At 46.9% G+C, this 15079-nt stretch overlaps 1 protein-coding gene across 1 annotated transcript; it reads right to left on the bottom strand.

The window, feature by feature from the left end:
• Positions 1–9846: 9846 nt before the first annotated feature.
• Positions 9847–10683, bottom strand: LOC123727866 (extensin-like). Its single transcript, XM_045697651.1, has one exon. It carries the CDS (start codon positions 10681–10683, stop codon positions 9847–9849), a length of 837 nt encoding a protein of 278 aa, XP_045553607.1.
• Positions 10684–15079: the final 4396 nt, after the last annotated feature.

Raw genomic sequence — 15079 nt, 5'->3', positions numbered from 1 at the left:
GTTGGCTTTAGGGGTGACCAGAGAGATATACCTGCTGGAGCGCGTGCTACAGGTGGGTGCTGCTATGGTGACCAGTGAGCGGAGATAAGGGGGGACTTTACCTAGCAGGGTCTTGTAGATGACCTGGAGCCAATGTGTTTGGCGACGATTATGAAGCGAAGGCCAGCCAACGAGAGCGTACAGGTCGCAGTGGTGGGTAGTATATGGGGCTTTGGTGACAAAACGGATGGCACTGTGATAGACTGCATCCAGCTTGTTGAGTAGGGTATTGGAAGCTATTTTGTAAATGACATCGCCGAAGTCGAGGATTGGTAGGATGGTCAGTTTTACGAGGGTATGTTTGGCAGCATGAGTGAAGGATGCTTTGTTGCGAAATAGGAAGCCAATTCGAGATTTCACTTTGGATTGGAGATGATTGATGTGAGTCTGGAAGGAGAGTTTACAGTCTAACCAGACACCTAGGTATTTGTAGTTGTCCACAAATTCTAAGTTAGAACCGTCCAGAGAAGTGATGCTGGACAGGCGGGCAGGTGCAGGCAGCGATCGGTTGAAGAGCATGCATTTAGTTTTACTTGTGTTTAGGAGCAGTTGGAGACCACGGAAGGAGAGTTGAATGGCATTGAAGCTCGTCTGGAGGGTTGTTAACACAGTGTCCAAAGAAGGGCCAGAAGTGTACAGAATGGTGTCGTCTGCGTAGAGGTGGATCAGAGATTCACCAGCAGCAAGAGCGACATCATTTATGTATACAGAGAAAAGAGTTGGCCCAAGATTGAACCCTGTGGTACCCCCATAGAGACTGCCAGAGGTCCAGACAGTAGGCCCTCCGATTTGACACACTGAACTCTGTCAGAGAAGTAGTTGGTGAACCAGGCGACGCAATCGTTTGAGAAACCAAGGCTACTGAGTCTGCCGATGAGGATGTGGTGATTAACAGAGTCAAAAGCTTTGGCCAGGTCAATGAATACGGCAGCACAGTATTGTTTCTTATCGATGGCGGTTACGATGTCGTTTAGGACCTTGAGCGTGGCTGAGGTGCACCCATGACCAGCTCTGAAACCAGATTGCATAGCGGAGAGGGTGCGGTGGGATTCGAAATGGTCGGTAATCTGTTTGTTAACTTGGCTTTCGAAGACCTTAGAAAGGCAGGGTAGGATGGATATAGGTCTGTAGCAATTTGGGTCAAGAGTGTCACCTCCTTTGAAGAGGGGGATGACAGCAGCTGCTTTCCAATCTATGGGAATCTCAGACGACACGAAAGAGAGGTTGAACAGGCTAGTAATAGGGGTTGCAATAATTTCGGCAGATAATTTTAGAAAGAAAGGGTCCAGATTGTCAAGCCCAGCTGATTTGTATGGGTCCAGATTTTGCAGCTCTTTCAGAACATCAGCTGAATGGATTTGGGAGAAGGAGAAATGGGGGAGGCTTGGGCGAGTAGCTGTGGGGGGTGCAGTGCTGTTGAATGCAGTAGTGGTAGTTAGGTGGAAAGCATGGCCAGCCGTAGAAAAATGCTTGTTGAAATTCTCAATTATAGTGGGCTTATCGGTGGTGACAGAGTTTCCTATCCTCAGTGCAGTGGGCAGTTGGGAGGAGGTGTTCTTATTCTCCATGGACTTTACAATGTCCCAGAACTTTTTAGAGTTGGAGTTGCACGAAGCGAATTTCTGTTTGAAAAAGCTAGCCTTGGCGTTTCTAACTGCCTGTGTGTATTGGTTTCTAACTTCCCTAAAAAGTTGCATATCGCGGGGGCAGTTCGATGCTAATGCAGAACGCCACAGGATATTTTTGTGTTGGTTAACCTCTATGGGCTAGGTGGGACGCAAGCGTCCCACCCGTGGTGCACTCCATCAACAGCAGGTGCATTTCAAGAGCGGCAAATTTGAATCCAAATAAATGTCAAAATTCAAATTTTTCAAACATACAACTATTTTACACCCTTTGAAAGATAAACATCTCCTTAATCTAACCACGTTTTACGATTTCAAAAAGGTTTTACGGCGAAAGCATAAATTTAGAGTATGTTAGGACAGTACATTTACAAGAGTTGTGTGTAATGTTTTGTCAATTCAAAGACAGGGTCACCAAAACCATAAAACCAGCTAAAATGATGCACTAACCTTTTACAATCTCCATCAGATGACACTCCTAGGACATTATGTTAGACAATGCATGCATTTTTAGTTCTATCAAGTTCATATTTATATCCAAAAACAGCGTTTTACTATGGCATTGATGTTGAGGAAATCGTTTCCCTCCAATAACCGGCAGTCAAGTCAGTACCACAAATTAAATAATTAAAATTAGAAAACATTGGTAAAATATTATATTGTCATTTAAAGAATTATAGATTTACATCTCTTGAACGCAATCAACTTGCCAGATTTAAAAATAACCTTACTGGGAAATCACACTTTGCAATAATCTGAGCACTGCGCCCAGAAAAATACGCATTGCGATACAGACTAGACGTCATGTTGGGGAGATCTAAAATCGAAAATACTATGTAAATAATCCATTACCTTTGATTCTCTTCATCAGATGTCACTTCCAGGTATCACAGGTCCATAACAAATGTAGTTTTGTTCAAAAAAGCTCATCATTTATGTCCAAAAATCTCCGTCTTGTTAGCACATGATCTAAGCCAGCCGGACTTCTCGTCATGAACGAGGGGAAAAAATATATTTACGTTCGTTCAAACATGTCAAACGTTGTATAGCATAAATCATTAGGGCCTTTTTAACCAGAACATGAATAATATTCAAGGTGGACGAATGCATTCTCTTTTATAACGTATTGGAACGAGGGTACCCAACATGAACTCGCGCGCAGGTGTCTAATGGGCCATCATCGTTCCATGGCTCTTGTTCGGTCAGATCTCCCTCCAGAAGACTCAAAACACTTTGTAAAGGCTGGTGACATCTAGTGGAAGCAATAGGAAGTGCCGAAATATTCCTCAGCCCCTGTGTTTTTCAATGGCATAGGTTTAAAGGTAATACAACACATCAGGTATCCACTTCCTGTCAGAAAATGTCTCAGGGTTTTGCCTGCCAAATGAGTTCTGTTATACTCACAGACACCATTCAAACAGTTTTATAAACTTTAGAGTGTTTTCTATCCATATATAATAAGTATATGCATATTCTAGTTACTGGGTAGGATTAGTAACCAGATTAAATCGGGTACATTTTTTTATCCAGCCGTGCAAATACTGCCCCCTAGCCCTAACAGGTTAAGGGCAGTCAGGTCTGGGGAGAACCAACGGCTATATCTGTTCCTGGTTCTAAATTTCTTGAAAGGGGCATGCTTATTTAAGATGGAGAGGAAGGCATTTAAAAAAAATAACCAGGCATCCTCTACTGACGGGATGAGGTCAATATCCTTCCAGGATACCAGGGCCAGTTCGATTAGAAAGGCTTGCTCGTTGAAATGTTTCAGGGAGCGTTTGACAGTGATGAGTGGAGGTCGTTTGACCGCTGACCCATTACGGGTGCAGGCAATGAGGCAGTGATCGCTGAGATCTTGGTTGAAAACAGCAGAGGTGTATTTAGAGGGCACGTTGGTTAGGATGATATCTATGAGGCTGCCAGTGTTTGCGGCTTTGGGGTTGTACCTGGTGGGTTCATTAATAATTTGTGTGAGATTGAGGGCATCAAGCTTGGATTGTAGGATGGCTGGGGTGTTAAGCATGTCCCAGTTTAGGTCACCTAGTAGCACGAGCTCTGAAGATAGATGGGGGGCAATCAGTTCACATATGGTGTCCAGAGCACAACTAGGGGCCGAGGGGGGTCTATAGCAGGCGGCAACGGTGAGAGACTTGTTTTTGGAGAGGTGGATTTTTAAAAGTAGAAGTTCAAATTGTTTGGGTACAGACCTGGATAGCAGGACAGAACTCTGCAGGCTATCTCTGCAGTAGATTGCAACACCGCCCCCTTTGGTCGTTCTATCTTGTCTGAAAACGTTGTAGTTAGGGATGAAGATTTCAGAGTTTTTGGTGGACTTCCTAAGCAAAGATTCAGACACAGCTAGGACATCCGGGTTGGCAGAGTGTGCTAAAGCAGTGAATAAAACAAACTTAGGGAGGAGGCTTCTAATGTTAACATGCATGAAACCAAGGTTATTACGGTTACAGAAGTCATCAAAGAGAGCGCCTGGGGAGTAGGAGTGGAGCCAGGCACTGCAGGGCCTGGATTCACCTCTACATCCCCAGAGGAGCAGAGAAGAATAAGTATGAGGGTACGGCTAAAAGCTATAAGAATTGGTCGTCTGTGACGTCCAGAATAGAGAGAAAAAGGAGCAGGTTTCTGGGGGCGATAAAATAGCTTCAAGGTATAATGTACAGACAAAGGTATGGTGGGATGTGAGTACAGAGGAGGTAAACCTAGGCATTTAGTGATTATGAGAGAGATATTGTCTCTAGAAACATCATTGAAACCAGAAGATGTCATAGCATGTGTGGGTGGAGGAACTGAGAGGTTGGATAAGGTATAATGAGCAGGGCTAGAGGCTCTACAGTGAAATAAGCCAATAAACACTAACCAGAACAGCAATGGAGAAGGCATATTGACATTAAGGAGAGGCATGCTTAGCCGAGTGATCAAAGGGTCCAGTGAGATTCAGACAGCTAGCCGGGCCATAGATAGGGAGGTCTGTTTTTAGCCACCTCGTGCGTTTCCGTCTGTGGGTTAGTGGGGTTCCGTGTGGAAGGGGGGACCAGTCCAAGTTGGCAAAATAGTTAGTTATAGTGGCCCAAGAAAAGTGTCTGATAGACCTATTCAGATCGCAGCCGAAAAGACAGCTAACGATTAGCGGGCCGCAGATGGGCGATCAGGTTACGTCGCGACGGAGGGGCCAGTTGGATAACTCCCTCGGGCAGATAACGTCGGTGGTCCAGTCGTGAAGACCCGATGGGGCTCCGCATCGGCAGTAAAACGGGTCAGGATAGGTGAGTTGTAGCCCAGGAGACACTTCAGCTGGCTAGCTCAGGAATAGCCCAGGAGTGGCTGACGGAACTCTTCAGCTGGCTAGCTGGCTAGCTCCGTAATAATGTGTGTTAATTCCGTGACCGACGTTGCCAATAGTCACTCAGGTAGCAGCTAGTTAGCTGCAAGATCCAGGTGTAAATGTCCAGAGCCTGCGGTAGAAATCGGGGAAAGGAGAGAGAATAGGTCCGGTATGCTCTGGTCTGAGTCGCTCTGTACAAAAACTGGCGATAGCTTTTCGAGCTAAAGGATAGCTGAGGACAGCTAACCGTGGCTAGCTGAACTTCAACGTTAGCCAGTGAAAATGGCTAACCTCTTGCTAGCTTCTGTTGTGGAATTCAGATGAGGTAAATAATACTTTCTTTTTTAAATTGGTGAGGCGGGTTGCAGGAGAGTGCTTTGAGGTTGAGTTTTTAGAATAAAAAAATATATATATATATATAAAAAGATAAGTGAAGAAAAAATATGAAAAAATATATATACACGGGACACGACAAGAGGAGGGTAGAGGACGTCTGAACTGCTACGCCATCTTGGGAAAAAAAATTAAAAAAAATACGCAAATAAAATTTAAGACGGAGAATCGTTATTGTCTTTACCGGAGATAAACAAAAAGAACGCGCTGTCTCGGCCATGCGCTTGGAAACACTACAGCCAAAATGGGAGCCATTTAGAAAAACTACAACTTCTCCCTCATTTTTCTTTAACCTTTCTGGGAAGGGGGTTCCGCTAGCGGAACGCCTGGCCTACAGCCAGTGAAATTGCAGGCCGCCAAATTCAAACAACAGAAATCTCATAATTAAAATTCCTCAAACATACAAGTATTATACACCATTTTAAAGATAAACTTCTCGTTAATCCAACCACAGTGTCCGATTTCAAAAAGGCTTTATGGTGAAAGCACACCATGTGATTATGTTAGGTTAGTGCCTAGCCACAAAAAACCATACAGCCATTTTCCAAAGATGAGAGGTGTCACAAAAGTCAGAAATAGCATTAAAATTCATCACTAACCTTTGATGATCTTCGTCTGGTGGCACTCCCAGGACTCCATGTTAGACAATAAATGTTTGTTTTGTTCGATAAAGTTAATCTTTATGTCCAAAAACCTCATTTGAAATTGGCATGTTATGTTCAGAAATGCATTGTCTCAAACAAACATCCGGTGAAAATGCAGAGATCCACATCAAATTACAGAAATACTCATCATAAACATTGATATAAGATACAAGTGTTATACAGACGATTAAAGATACACTTCTTGTTAATCCAGCCTCTGTGTCCGATTTCAAAAAGGCTTTACGGCTAAAGCACACCATGCGATTATGTTAGGTCAGCGCCTAGCCACAAAAACCATACAGCCATTTTCCAACCAAGGAGAGGTGTCACAAAAGTCAGAAATAACCTTAAAATGAATCACTTACCTTTGATGATCTTCATCTGATGGCCCAGGTCTCCATGTTAGACAATAAATGCTTGTTTTGTTCGATAAAGTTCATCTTTATTTCCAAATACCTCTTTTTTGTTCGCGCATTTAGTCCAGTAATCCAAATGCACAAAGCGTGGGCACAAAGTCTAGACAAAAAGTCAAAAAAGTTCCATTTGAGTTCGAAGAAACATGTCAAACGTTGTTTCTAATCAATCCTTAGGGTGTTTTTATCATAAATATTCAATAATGTTTCAACCGGACAATACTGTTTTCATTAGAAAGGAAAGGGAACAGAGCTCGCTGTCATGGCCGCGCGCGTGACTAAACTAAAGGCTTTCACCTGGGCCATCTGCTTAGAGTGCTCTTATTCGCTCCCCTTTCACAATAGAAGCCTGAAACAACTTCTAAAGACTGTTGACATCAAGTGGAAGCTTTAGGAAGTGCAATCTGACACCACAGACACTGGATATTCACTTGAAAACTACAAACCTCAGAATTCCCACTTCCTGGTTGGATTTTTCTCAGGTTTTCGCCTGCCATATGAGTTCTGTTATACTCACAGACATTATTTTAACAGTTTTGGAAATTTTAGAGTGTTTTCTATCCAAATCTACTATGCATATTCTAGCTTCTGGGCCTGAGTAACAGGCAGTTTACTCTGGGCACGCTTTTCATCCAAACTTCCCAATGCTGCCCCCTTTCCCTAAAGAGTTAACCTCTTACATCTAGACATTCCGCTAGCGGAACACCTGCTCCAATATCCAATGACGGGCGTGGCGTGAAATACAAACTCCTCGAAAATCCCAAAACTTCAATTTTTCAAACATATGACTATTTTACACCATTTTAAAGACAAGACTCGCCTTTATCTAACCACACTGTCCGATTTCAAAAAGGCTTTACAGCGAAAGAAAAACATTAGATTATGTCAGCAGAGTACCCAGCCAGAAATAATCAGACACCCATTTTTCAAGCTAGCATATAATGTCACAAAAAACAAAACCACAGCTAAATGCAGCACTAACCTAGGACATTATGTTATACAATACATGCATGTTTTGTTCAATCAAGTTCATATTTATATCAAAAACCAGCTTTTTACATTAGCATGTGACGTTCAGAACTAGCATTCCCACCGAACACTTCTGGTGAATTTACTAAATTACTCACGATAAACGTTCACAAAAACATAACAATTATTTTAAGAATTATAGATACAGAACTCCTTTATGCAATCGCGGTGTCCGATTTTAAAATAGCTTTTCGGTGAAAGCACATTTTGCAATATTCTGAGTAGATAGCCCGGCCATCATGGCTAGCTATTTTGACACCCACCAAGTTTCAAACAGTTTTAGAAACTTTGGAGTGCAAATTATATGCAAATTCTAGTTTCTGGGCAGGAGTAATAATCAGATTAAATCGGGTACGTTTTTTATCCGGCCGTGAAAATACTGCCCCCTATCCATAACAAGTTAAACCAGCCTGAAACTCTTTCTAAAGACTGTTGACATCTAGTGGAAGCCCTAGGAACTGCAATTTGGGAGGGTTTAGCCTAATAATAAAAATGCTAGCCATTGAAATCAGTGGAAGGCTGAATCTTTTTTTGGGGGGGATGGTTTGTCCTCGGGGTTTCGCCTGCCATTTCAGTTCTGTTATACTCACAGACATTATTTTAACAGTTTTAGAAACTTTAGAGTGTTCTATCCAAATCTACCAATTATATGCATATCCTAGCTTCTGGGTCTGAGTAGCAGGCAGTTTACTTTGGGCATGCTTTTCATCTGTACGTCAAAATACTGCCCTCTATCCCAAAGAGGTTAATAGACAAAAGCTCAGCATTTGACACCATAGTACCCTCCAAACTCGTCATTAAGCTCGAGACCCTGGGTCCCGACCCCGCCCTGTGCAACTGGGTCCTGGACTTTCTGACGGGCCGCCCCCAGGTGGTGAGGGTAGGAAACAACGTCTCTCTTATAGTGATGTATGTTTTGACCTATATTTATGTTGTATTTATTTTAATTTTAAATCCCAGACCCCCGTCCCCGCTGGAGGCCTTTTGCCTTTTGGTAGGCCGCCATTGTAAATAAGAATGAGTTAGTAACTGACTTGCCTAGTTAAATAAAGGTAAAAAAATATATAATTCAAAAAAAGATTTGAATTATGCATTTTTGCTGTTTCCATCTGGGGGACGGGTGGCAGGCAGTGGGTGAGCGCATTGGGGGGAGTGTGTTCTTGTGCATGTGCACGTGTGAGTTTGTGCCAATGTCTGTGCATCCGATGTACACACCAGTGTGTGTGGCATGGCTGGTTGTGTGTCAAGGACATTAACAGCATGGACAGCTGATAGACACAACTGTGGAGGGGATGTGAAAGTGAGTTGATGGAATGTCACTCTCGCTCTGGTCTTAATCTCTCTCCCTCCCTCTCCTTCACTCCTTTTCTCCCTCCCTTCCTCTCTCTCTCCTTTTGTAAGCCTTTCACAGAGGATCAGGCAGACAGGAGAGAGGTAGAGGAGCGAGGGAGAGGAAAATAGAGAGGGAGAGAGCTTTATCAGCAAGTGGGCCTGACACGCCTGCCACCCGTGTCCCCCCTGAGTCCTGTGTACCGAGACATGAGGTGTCACATCCCCACATCACTGCCTTTGTGCCACCAGCTGCACTTCTGAGGACGATCTCTCTCACCACAAACAGGGCTGGAACTGGAGCTGGAGCGTCATCATGGGGGGACATGGGCTGATGACACGCACAGACAGATAAAAACAGGGGCTGCTTGCACCATGGAAGTCCACTGTTACTGTCCTGTGTTAGGGCACAGATTGTACTATGTGCAGTATGTATTGAGTGGGGATATCTTTCCTTATTGAGAGGATGCTATTAGTAGTGGGTGGGAGTAGTTCAAAACATTACTGTTGTGGCGCCTATTTTGTGTTTGCAGCAGGCCATGAAGCTAATTTCAATGGAGATGTGTGAGGCTACTGTTGAACGTGTCCCATGCATAACCTTGAGGTCAGAGGTAGTTGAGGACATTACAGTGACTTGGGCCATCCAGCCGCACATCAAGAGATCGGCCCGTGAACTACACCGCTCTGAAAAAAAGACTGTGTTCTATTGACTTCAAGGTTTTGGCGTGTCATGGTTATGGTATTGACTTCAAGGTTTTGGCGTGTCATGGTTATGGTAACTGATTGATGGCGAGCTAGTGTGGCTTTCCTGTTTGAGACGATGGTGTGTGTAATGGTTGAGGGTAGAGGAATAAGGAATAGGTAGGGGATGTGATGCGTGGGGAGGAGGTATGAGGGTAGTTGGGGGGATTGGTGTGGAGGTATAGGGGTAGGTTGAGGGTGTGATGGTGGGGGTGGAGGTATAACGGGTAGGTAGGAGGTGTGATGGTTGGGATGGAAGTATGAGGGTAATTGGGGGGGTTGGTGTGGATGTATAGGGGTTAGGTCGAGGGTGTGATGGATGGGGTGGAGGTATAACGGGTAGGTAGGGGGTGTGATGGTTGGGATGGAAGTATGAGGGTAATTGGGGGGGTTGGTGTGGATGTATAGGGGTTAGGTCGAGGGTGTGATGGTTGGGGTGGAGGTATAACGGGTAGGTAGGGGGTGTGATGGTTGGGGTGGAGGACAGAGATAGGTATGGGATGTGATGGTTGGGGAGGAGGTATGAGGGTAGTTGGGGGGTTGTTGTGGAGGTATAGGGGGAAGGTAGGGGGTGTGATGGTTGGGGTGGAAGTATGAGGGTAGTTGGGGGGTTGGTGTGGAGGTATAGGGAAGGTCGAGGGTGTGATGTTTGGGGTGGAGGTATAACGGGTAGCTGGGGGTGTGATGGTTGGGGTGGAGGTATAGGGGGTAGGTAGGGGGTGTGATGGTTGGGGAGGAGGTATGAGGGCAAGGTAGGTGGGTGTGATGGTTGGGGTGGAGGTATAGGAGATAGGTAAGGGAGTGTGATGGTTGGGCTGGAGGTATAGGGGGTAGGTAGGTGGGTGTGGAGCTGTAAGGGGTATGTGGGGAGGGTGGTTGGGGTGGAGGTATAGAGGGTAGGTGGGGGGTGATGGTTGGGGTGGGGGTATAGGGGGTAGGTAAGGGGATGTGGTGGTTGGGGAGGAGATGGAGGTATCGTGGTTAGGTAAGGAGGTGTGATGGTAGGGTTGGAGGTGGAGATATGGAGGGTAGGTAAGGGGATGTGATGTTTGGGGTGGAGGTGAAGATATAGGGGGTAGGTAAGGGGGTGTGATGGTTGGGGTGGAGGTGGAGGTATAGGGGGTAGGTAAGGGCATGTGATGTTTGGGGTGGAGGTGGAGGTATAGGGGTAGGTAGGGGGTGTGATGTTTGGGGTGGAGGTGGAGGTATAGGGGCTAGGTAGGGGTGTGTGATGGTTGGGTTGGAGGTGGAGGTATAGGGGGTAGGTAAAGGGGTGTGATGGTTGGGGTGGAGGTGGAGGTATAGGGGGTAGGTAAGGGCATGTGATGTTTGGGGTGGAGGTGGAGGTATAGGGGGTAGGTAGGGGGTGTGATGTTTGGGGTGGAGGTGGAGGTATAGGGGCTAGGTAGGGTGTGTGATGGTTGGGTTGGAGGTGGAGGTATAGGGGGTAGGTAAAGGGGTGTGATGGTTGGTTGGAGGTTATGGGGGGTAGGTAAGGGGGTGTGATGGTTGGGTTGGAGGTGCAGGTATAGGAGGTAGGTAGGGGTGTGTGATGGTTGGAGTAATAGGGGTAGATCAAATGAAATTAAATACAATTTTATTGGACACATACACATTGTTAGCTGATTTTATTGCGAATGCAGCGAAATGCTTGTGCTTCTAGTTCTGACAGTGCAGCAATATCTAACATGTAATCTCACAATTCCGAAACAACTACCTAATACACAGAAATACACAATATTAAAGTGAATAGTGATCCAGTTATTAAAGTGGCCAATGATTTCAAATCTGCATGTAGGCACCAGCGTCTCTGTGTTAGTGATGGCTGTTTATCAGTCTGATGGCCATGAGATATAAGCTCTTTTTCAGTCTCTCGGTCCCAGCTTTGATGCACCTGTACTGACCTCGCCTTCTGGATGATAGCGGGGTGAACAGGCACTGGCTTGGGTGGTTGTTGTCCTTGATGATCTTTTTGTCCTTCCTGTGACATCGGGTGGTGTAGGTGTCCTGGAGGACAGGTAGTTTGCCCCCGGTGATGCGTTGTGCAGACCGCACTACCCTCTGGAAAGCCTTACGGTTGTGGGCGGAGCAGTTGCCGTACCAGGCGGTGATACAGCCCGACAGGATGCTCTCGATTGTGCATCTGTAAAAGTTTGTGAGTGTTTTCGGTTACAAGCCAAATTTCTTCAGCCTCCTGAGGTTGAAGAGGCGCCATTGCACCTTCTTCACTGCGCTGTCTGTATGGGTGGACCATTTCAGCTTGTCTGTGATGTGTATGCTGAGGAACTTAAACTTCCCACCTTCTCCACTACTGTCCCATCGATGTGGATAGGTGGGTGCTCCCTCTACTGTTTCCTGAAGTCTACGATCATCTCCTTTGTTTTGTTTTGTTGATGTTGAGTGTGAGTGTGAGGTTATTTTCCTGACACCACACTCTGAGGTCCCTCACCTCCTCCCTGTAGGCCGTCTTGTCGTTGCTGGTAATCAAGCCTACCACTGTAGTGTTGTCTGCAAACTTGATGATTGAGTTGGAAGCGTGCATGGCCACGTAGTCATGGGTGAACAGGGAGTACAGGAGTGGGCTGAGAACGCACCCTAGTGGGGCCCCAGTGTTGAGGATCAGCGGGGTGGAGATGTTGTTTTCTACCCTCACCACCTGGGGGCGGCCCGTCAGAAAGTCCAGGACCCAGTTGCACAGGGTGGGGTCTAGACCCAGGGTCTCGAGTTTAATGACGAGTTTGGAGGGTACTATGGTGTTAAATGCTGAGCTGTAATTTATACTGTTTATACGGACCAAATGATATGTATCACTATGTTAAGCCCTGAATCAACCTAGAAGGTCTATTTGTCATGTTTGATCATGGGAAGTCATATGACGTAAGAATTTCTCATTGATGTTGATATCAGCCTGTCCATTTGGTGATGGAAAATCCCTCATTAAATTCATTGGACATGGGCAAATGTATGTCGTTTATTAAAATATTTTTTGAAAAACGTCCAAAATGGCCAGGGGCGCCACCAATTGGATGGGCACGGGTGGGGGGTGCTCCCTACCCGACCATGGACCCCTTGCACCCCCTAAAGGCATTAAAAAACATAAAAAACCTGTTCAGATTACCAGGTGCATGGCTGTTCATTTGCAATGTCTTACAATGGGCATTTACCATCACGAATTGAACATGCTCTAATATAGGAGGTGGAGGTATATAGGTATGTGGGGGTTGATGGTTGGTTGGAGGTAAAGGGGGTAGGTATGGCGTGTGATGGTTGGGGTGTTGGTATAAGGGGGAGGTGGGGTGTGTGATGGTTGGGGATGGAGGTACAGGGGTTAGGTAGGGTGATGTGATTGATTAGGTGGAAGTATGGGGGTTGATGGGGTGGTGAGTTTTTTGGTGGAGGTATGTTAAGGTGGAGGTATAGGGGTTAGGTAGGGTGGTGTGATTGATGTTTTGGAGGTTTAGGGGGTAGGTGGGGGGGTGAGTTTTTGGGTGGAGTTATAGGGGGTAGATAGGTTAGCGTGATGTTTGACGTAGAGGTATATGGGGTTGGTAGGGGGGTGTGATGGTTGGGGTGGTGGTATAGGGGTAGATAGGTGTGTGTGATGGTTGAGGTGTAGGTACAGGGGTTAGGTAGGGTGATGTGATTGATTAGATGGTGGTATGGGGGTAGGTGGGGTGGTGAGTTTTGTGGTGGAGGTATAGGGTGTAGGTGGGTGGTGTGGTGGTTGGTGTGGAGGTATAAGGTGTCAATAGGGGATTGTGATGGTTAGGGCAGAGGTGGAGGTATACGTTTTAGGTGGGGGGTGATGGTTTGGGTGGGTGGAGAAGGGGTAGGTAAGGGAGATACAGGGTGTAGGTAGGGGTGTGTGATGGTCAGGGTGGAGTTGGAGTTATAGGGAGGTATAGGGGATAGACAGGGGGGTTGTTGGTTGGGGTGGAAGTATAGGGGGTTGGTACGGTGGTGTGATGTTTGGGGTGGAGGTATAGGTGGTAGATAGGGGGTGTGGTGGTTGAGGTGGAGTTATAGGGGTTAGGTAGGGAGGTTTGATGGTTGGGGTGGAGGTATAGGGAGTAGATAGGGGTGTGTGATGGTTGGGGTGGAGGTGGAGTTATAGGGGTTAGGTAGGGAGGTTTGATGGTTGGGGTGGAGGTATAGGTGGTAGATGGGGGGTGATGGTTGGGGTGGAGGTATAGGGGGTAGATAGGGGGGTGTGATGGTTGGGGTGGAGGTGGAGTTATAGGGGTCAGGTAGGGAGGTTTGATGGTTAGGGTGGAGGTATAGGTGGTAGATGGGGGGTGATGGTGGAGGTATAGGGGTAGATAGGGGGTGTGATGGTTGTGGTGGAGGTGGAGTTATAGGGGTTAGGTAGGGAGGTTTGATGGTTGGGGTGGAGGTATAGGTGGTAGATGGCGGGGTGATGGTGGAGGTATAGGGGGTAGATAGGGGGTGTGATGGTTGGGGTGGAGGTGGAGTTATAGGGGTCAGGTAGGGAGGTTTGATGGTTAGGGTGGAGGTATAGGTGGTAGATGGGGGGTGATGGTGGAGGTATAGGGGGTAGATAGGGGGGTGTGATGGTTGTGGTGGAGGTGGAGTTATAGGGGTTAGGTAGGGAGGTTTGATGGTTAGGGTGGAGGTATAGGTGGTAGATGGCGGGGTGATGGTGGAGGTATAGGGGGTAGATAGGGGGTGTGATGGTTGGGGTGGAGGTGGAGTTATAGGGGTTAGGTAGGGAGGTTTGATGGTTGGGGTGGAGGTATAGGTGGTAGATGGGGGGGTGATGGTTGGGGTGGAGGTGGAGTTATAGGGGTTAGGTAGGGAGGTTTGATGGTTGGGGTGGAGGTATAGGTGGTAGATGGGGAGGTGATGGTTGAGGTGGAGGTATAGGGGGTAGATAGGGGGTGTGATGGTTGGGGTGGAGGTGGAGTTATAGGGGTTAGGTAGGGAGGTTTGATGGTTGGGGTGGAGGTATGGGGGTAGATAGGGGTGTTTTTGCTTGACGGTGTGATTGTCAGCATCTATTGCTCATCTGGATAGCCTCTGGAGACTCCCCTCTCCTCTGTCCCCCCCTGCTCTTTGATCCTCCCTCCCTATCTCCTCTGCTCCTCCCGTCCTCTCTACTCTGCTTCCTCCCTCCCTCTCTCCTCTGCTTCCTCCCTCATCTCTTCTCTGCACCTCCCTCCCCCTCTTCTCTGCTCCTCCATCCCTCTCTCCTCTTCTCCTCCGTCCCTCTCTTCTCTGCTCCTCCCTCCCTCTCTCCTCTGCTCCTCCCTCATCTCTTCTCTGCTCCTCCCTCCCTTTCTTGTCAGCTCCTCCCTCCCGCTCTTCTCTGCTCCTCCCTCCCTCTCTTGTCTGCTCTTCCCTCCCTCTCTCCTCTCCTCCTCCCTCTTTCCTCTAGCTCTTTACTCCCTCTCTTCTCTGCCCCTCCCTCCCTCCCTCCCTCCCTCCCTCCCTCCCTCCCTCCCTCCCTCCCTCCCTCCCTCCCTCCCTCCCTCTCTTCTCTGCTCCTCCCTCCCTCTCTCCTCTTCTCCTTCC

Source organism: Salmo salar, chromosome ssa01 (genome assembly GCF_905237065.1).
Source record: "Salmo salar chromosome ssa01, Ssal_v3.1, whole genome shotgun sequence".
NCBI classification, from domain to species: Eukaryota; Metazoa; Chordata; class Actinopteri; order Salmoniformes; family Salmonidae; genus Salmo; species Salmo salar.
Note: the sequence above shows the minus strand (reverse complement) of the source record. Positions and strands in the feature narration are given on the sequence as shown.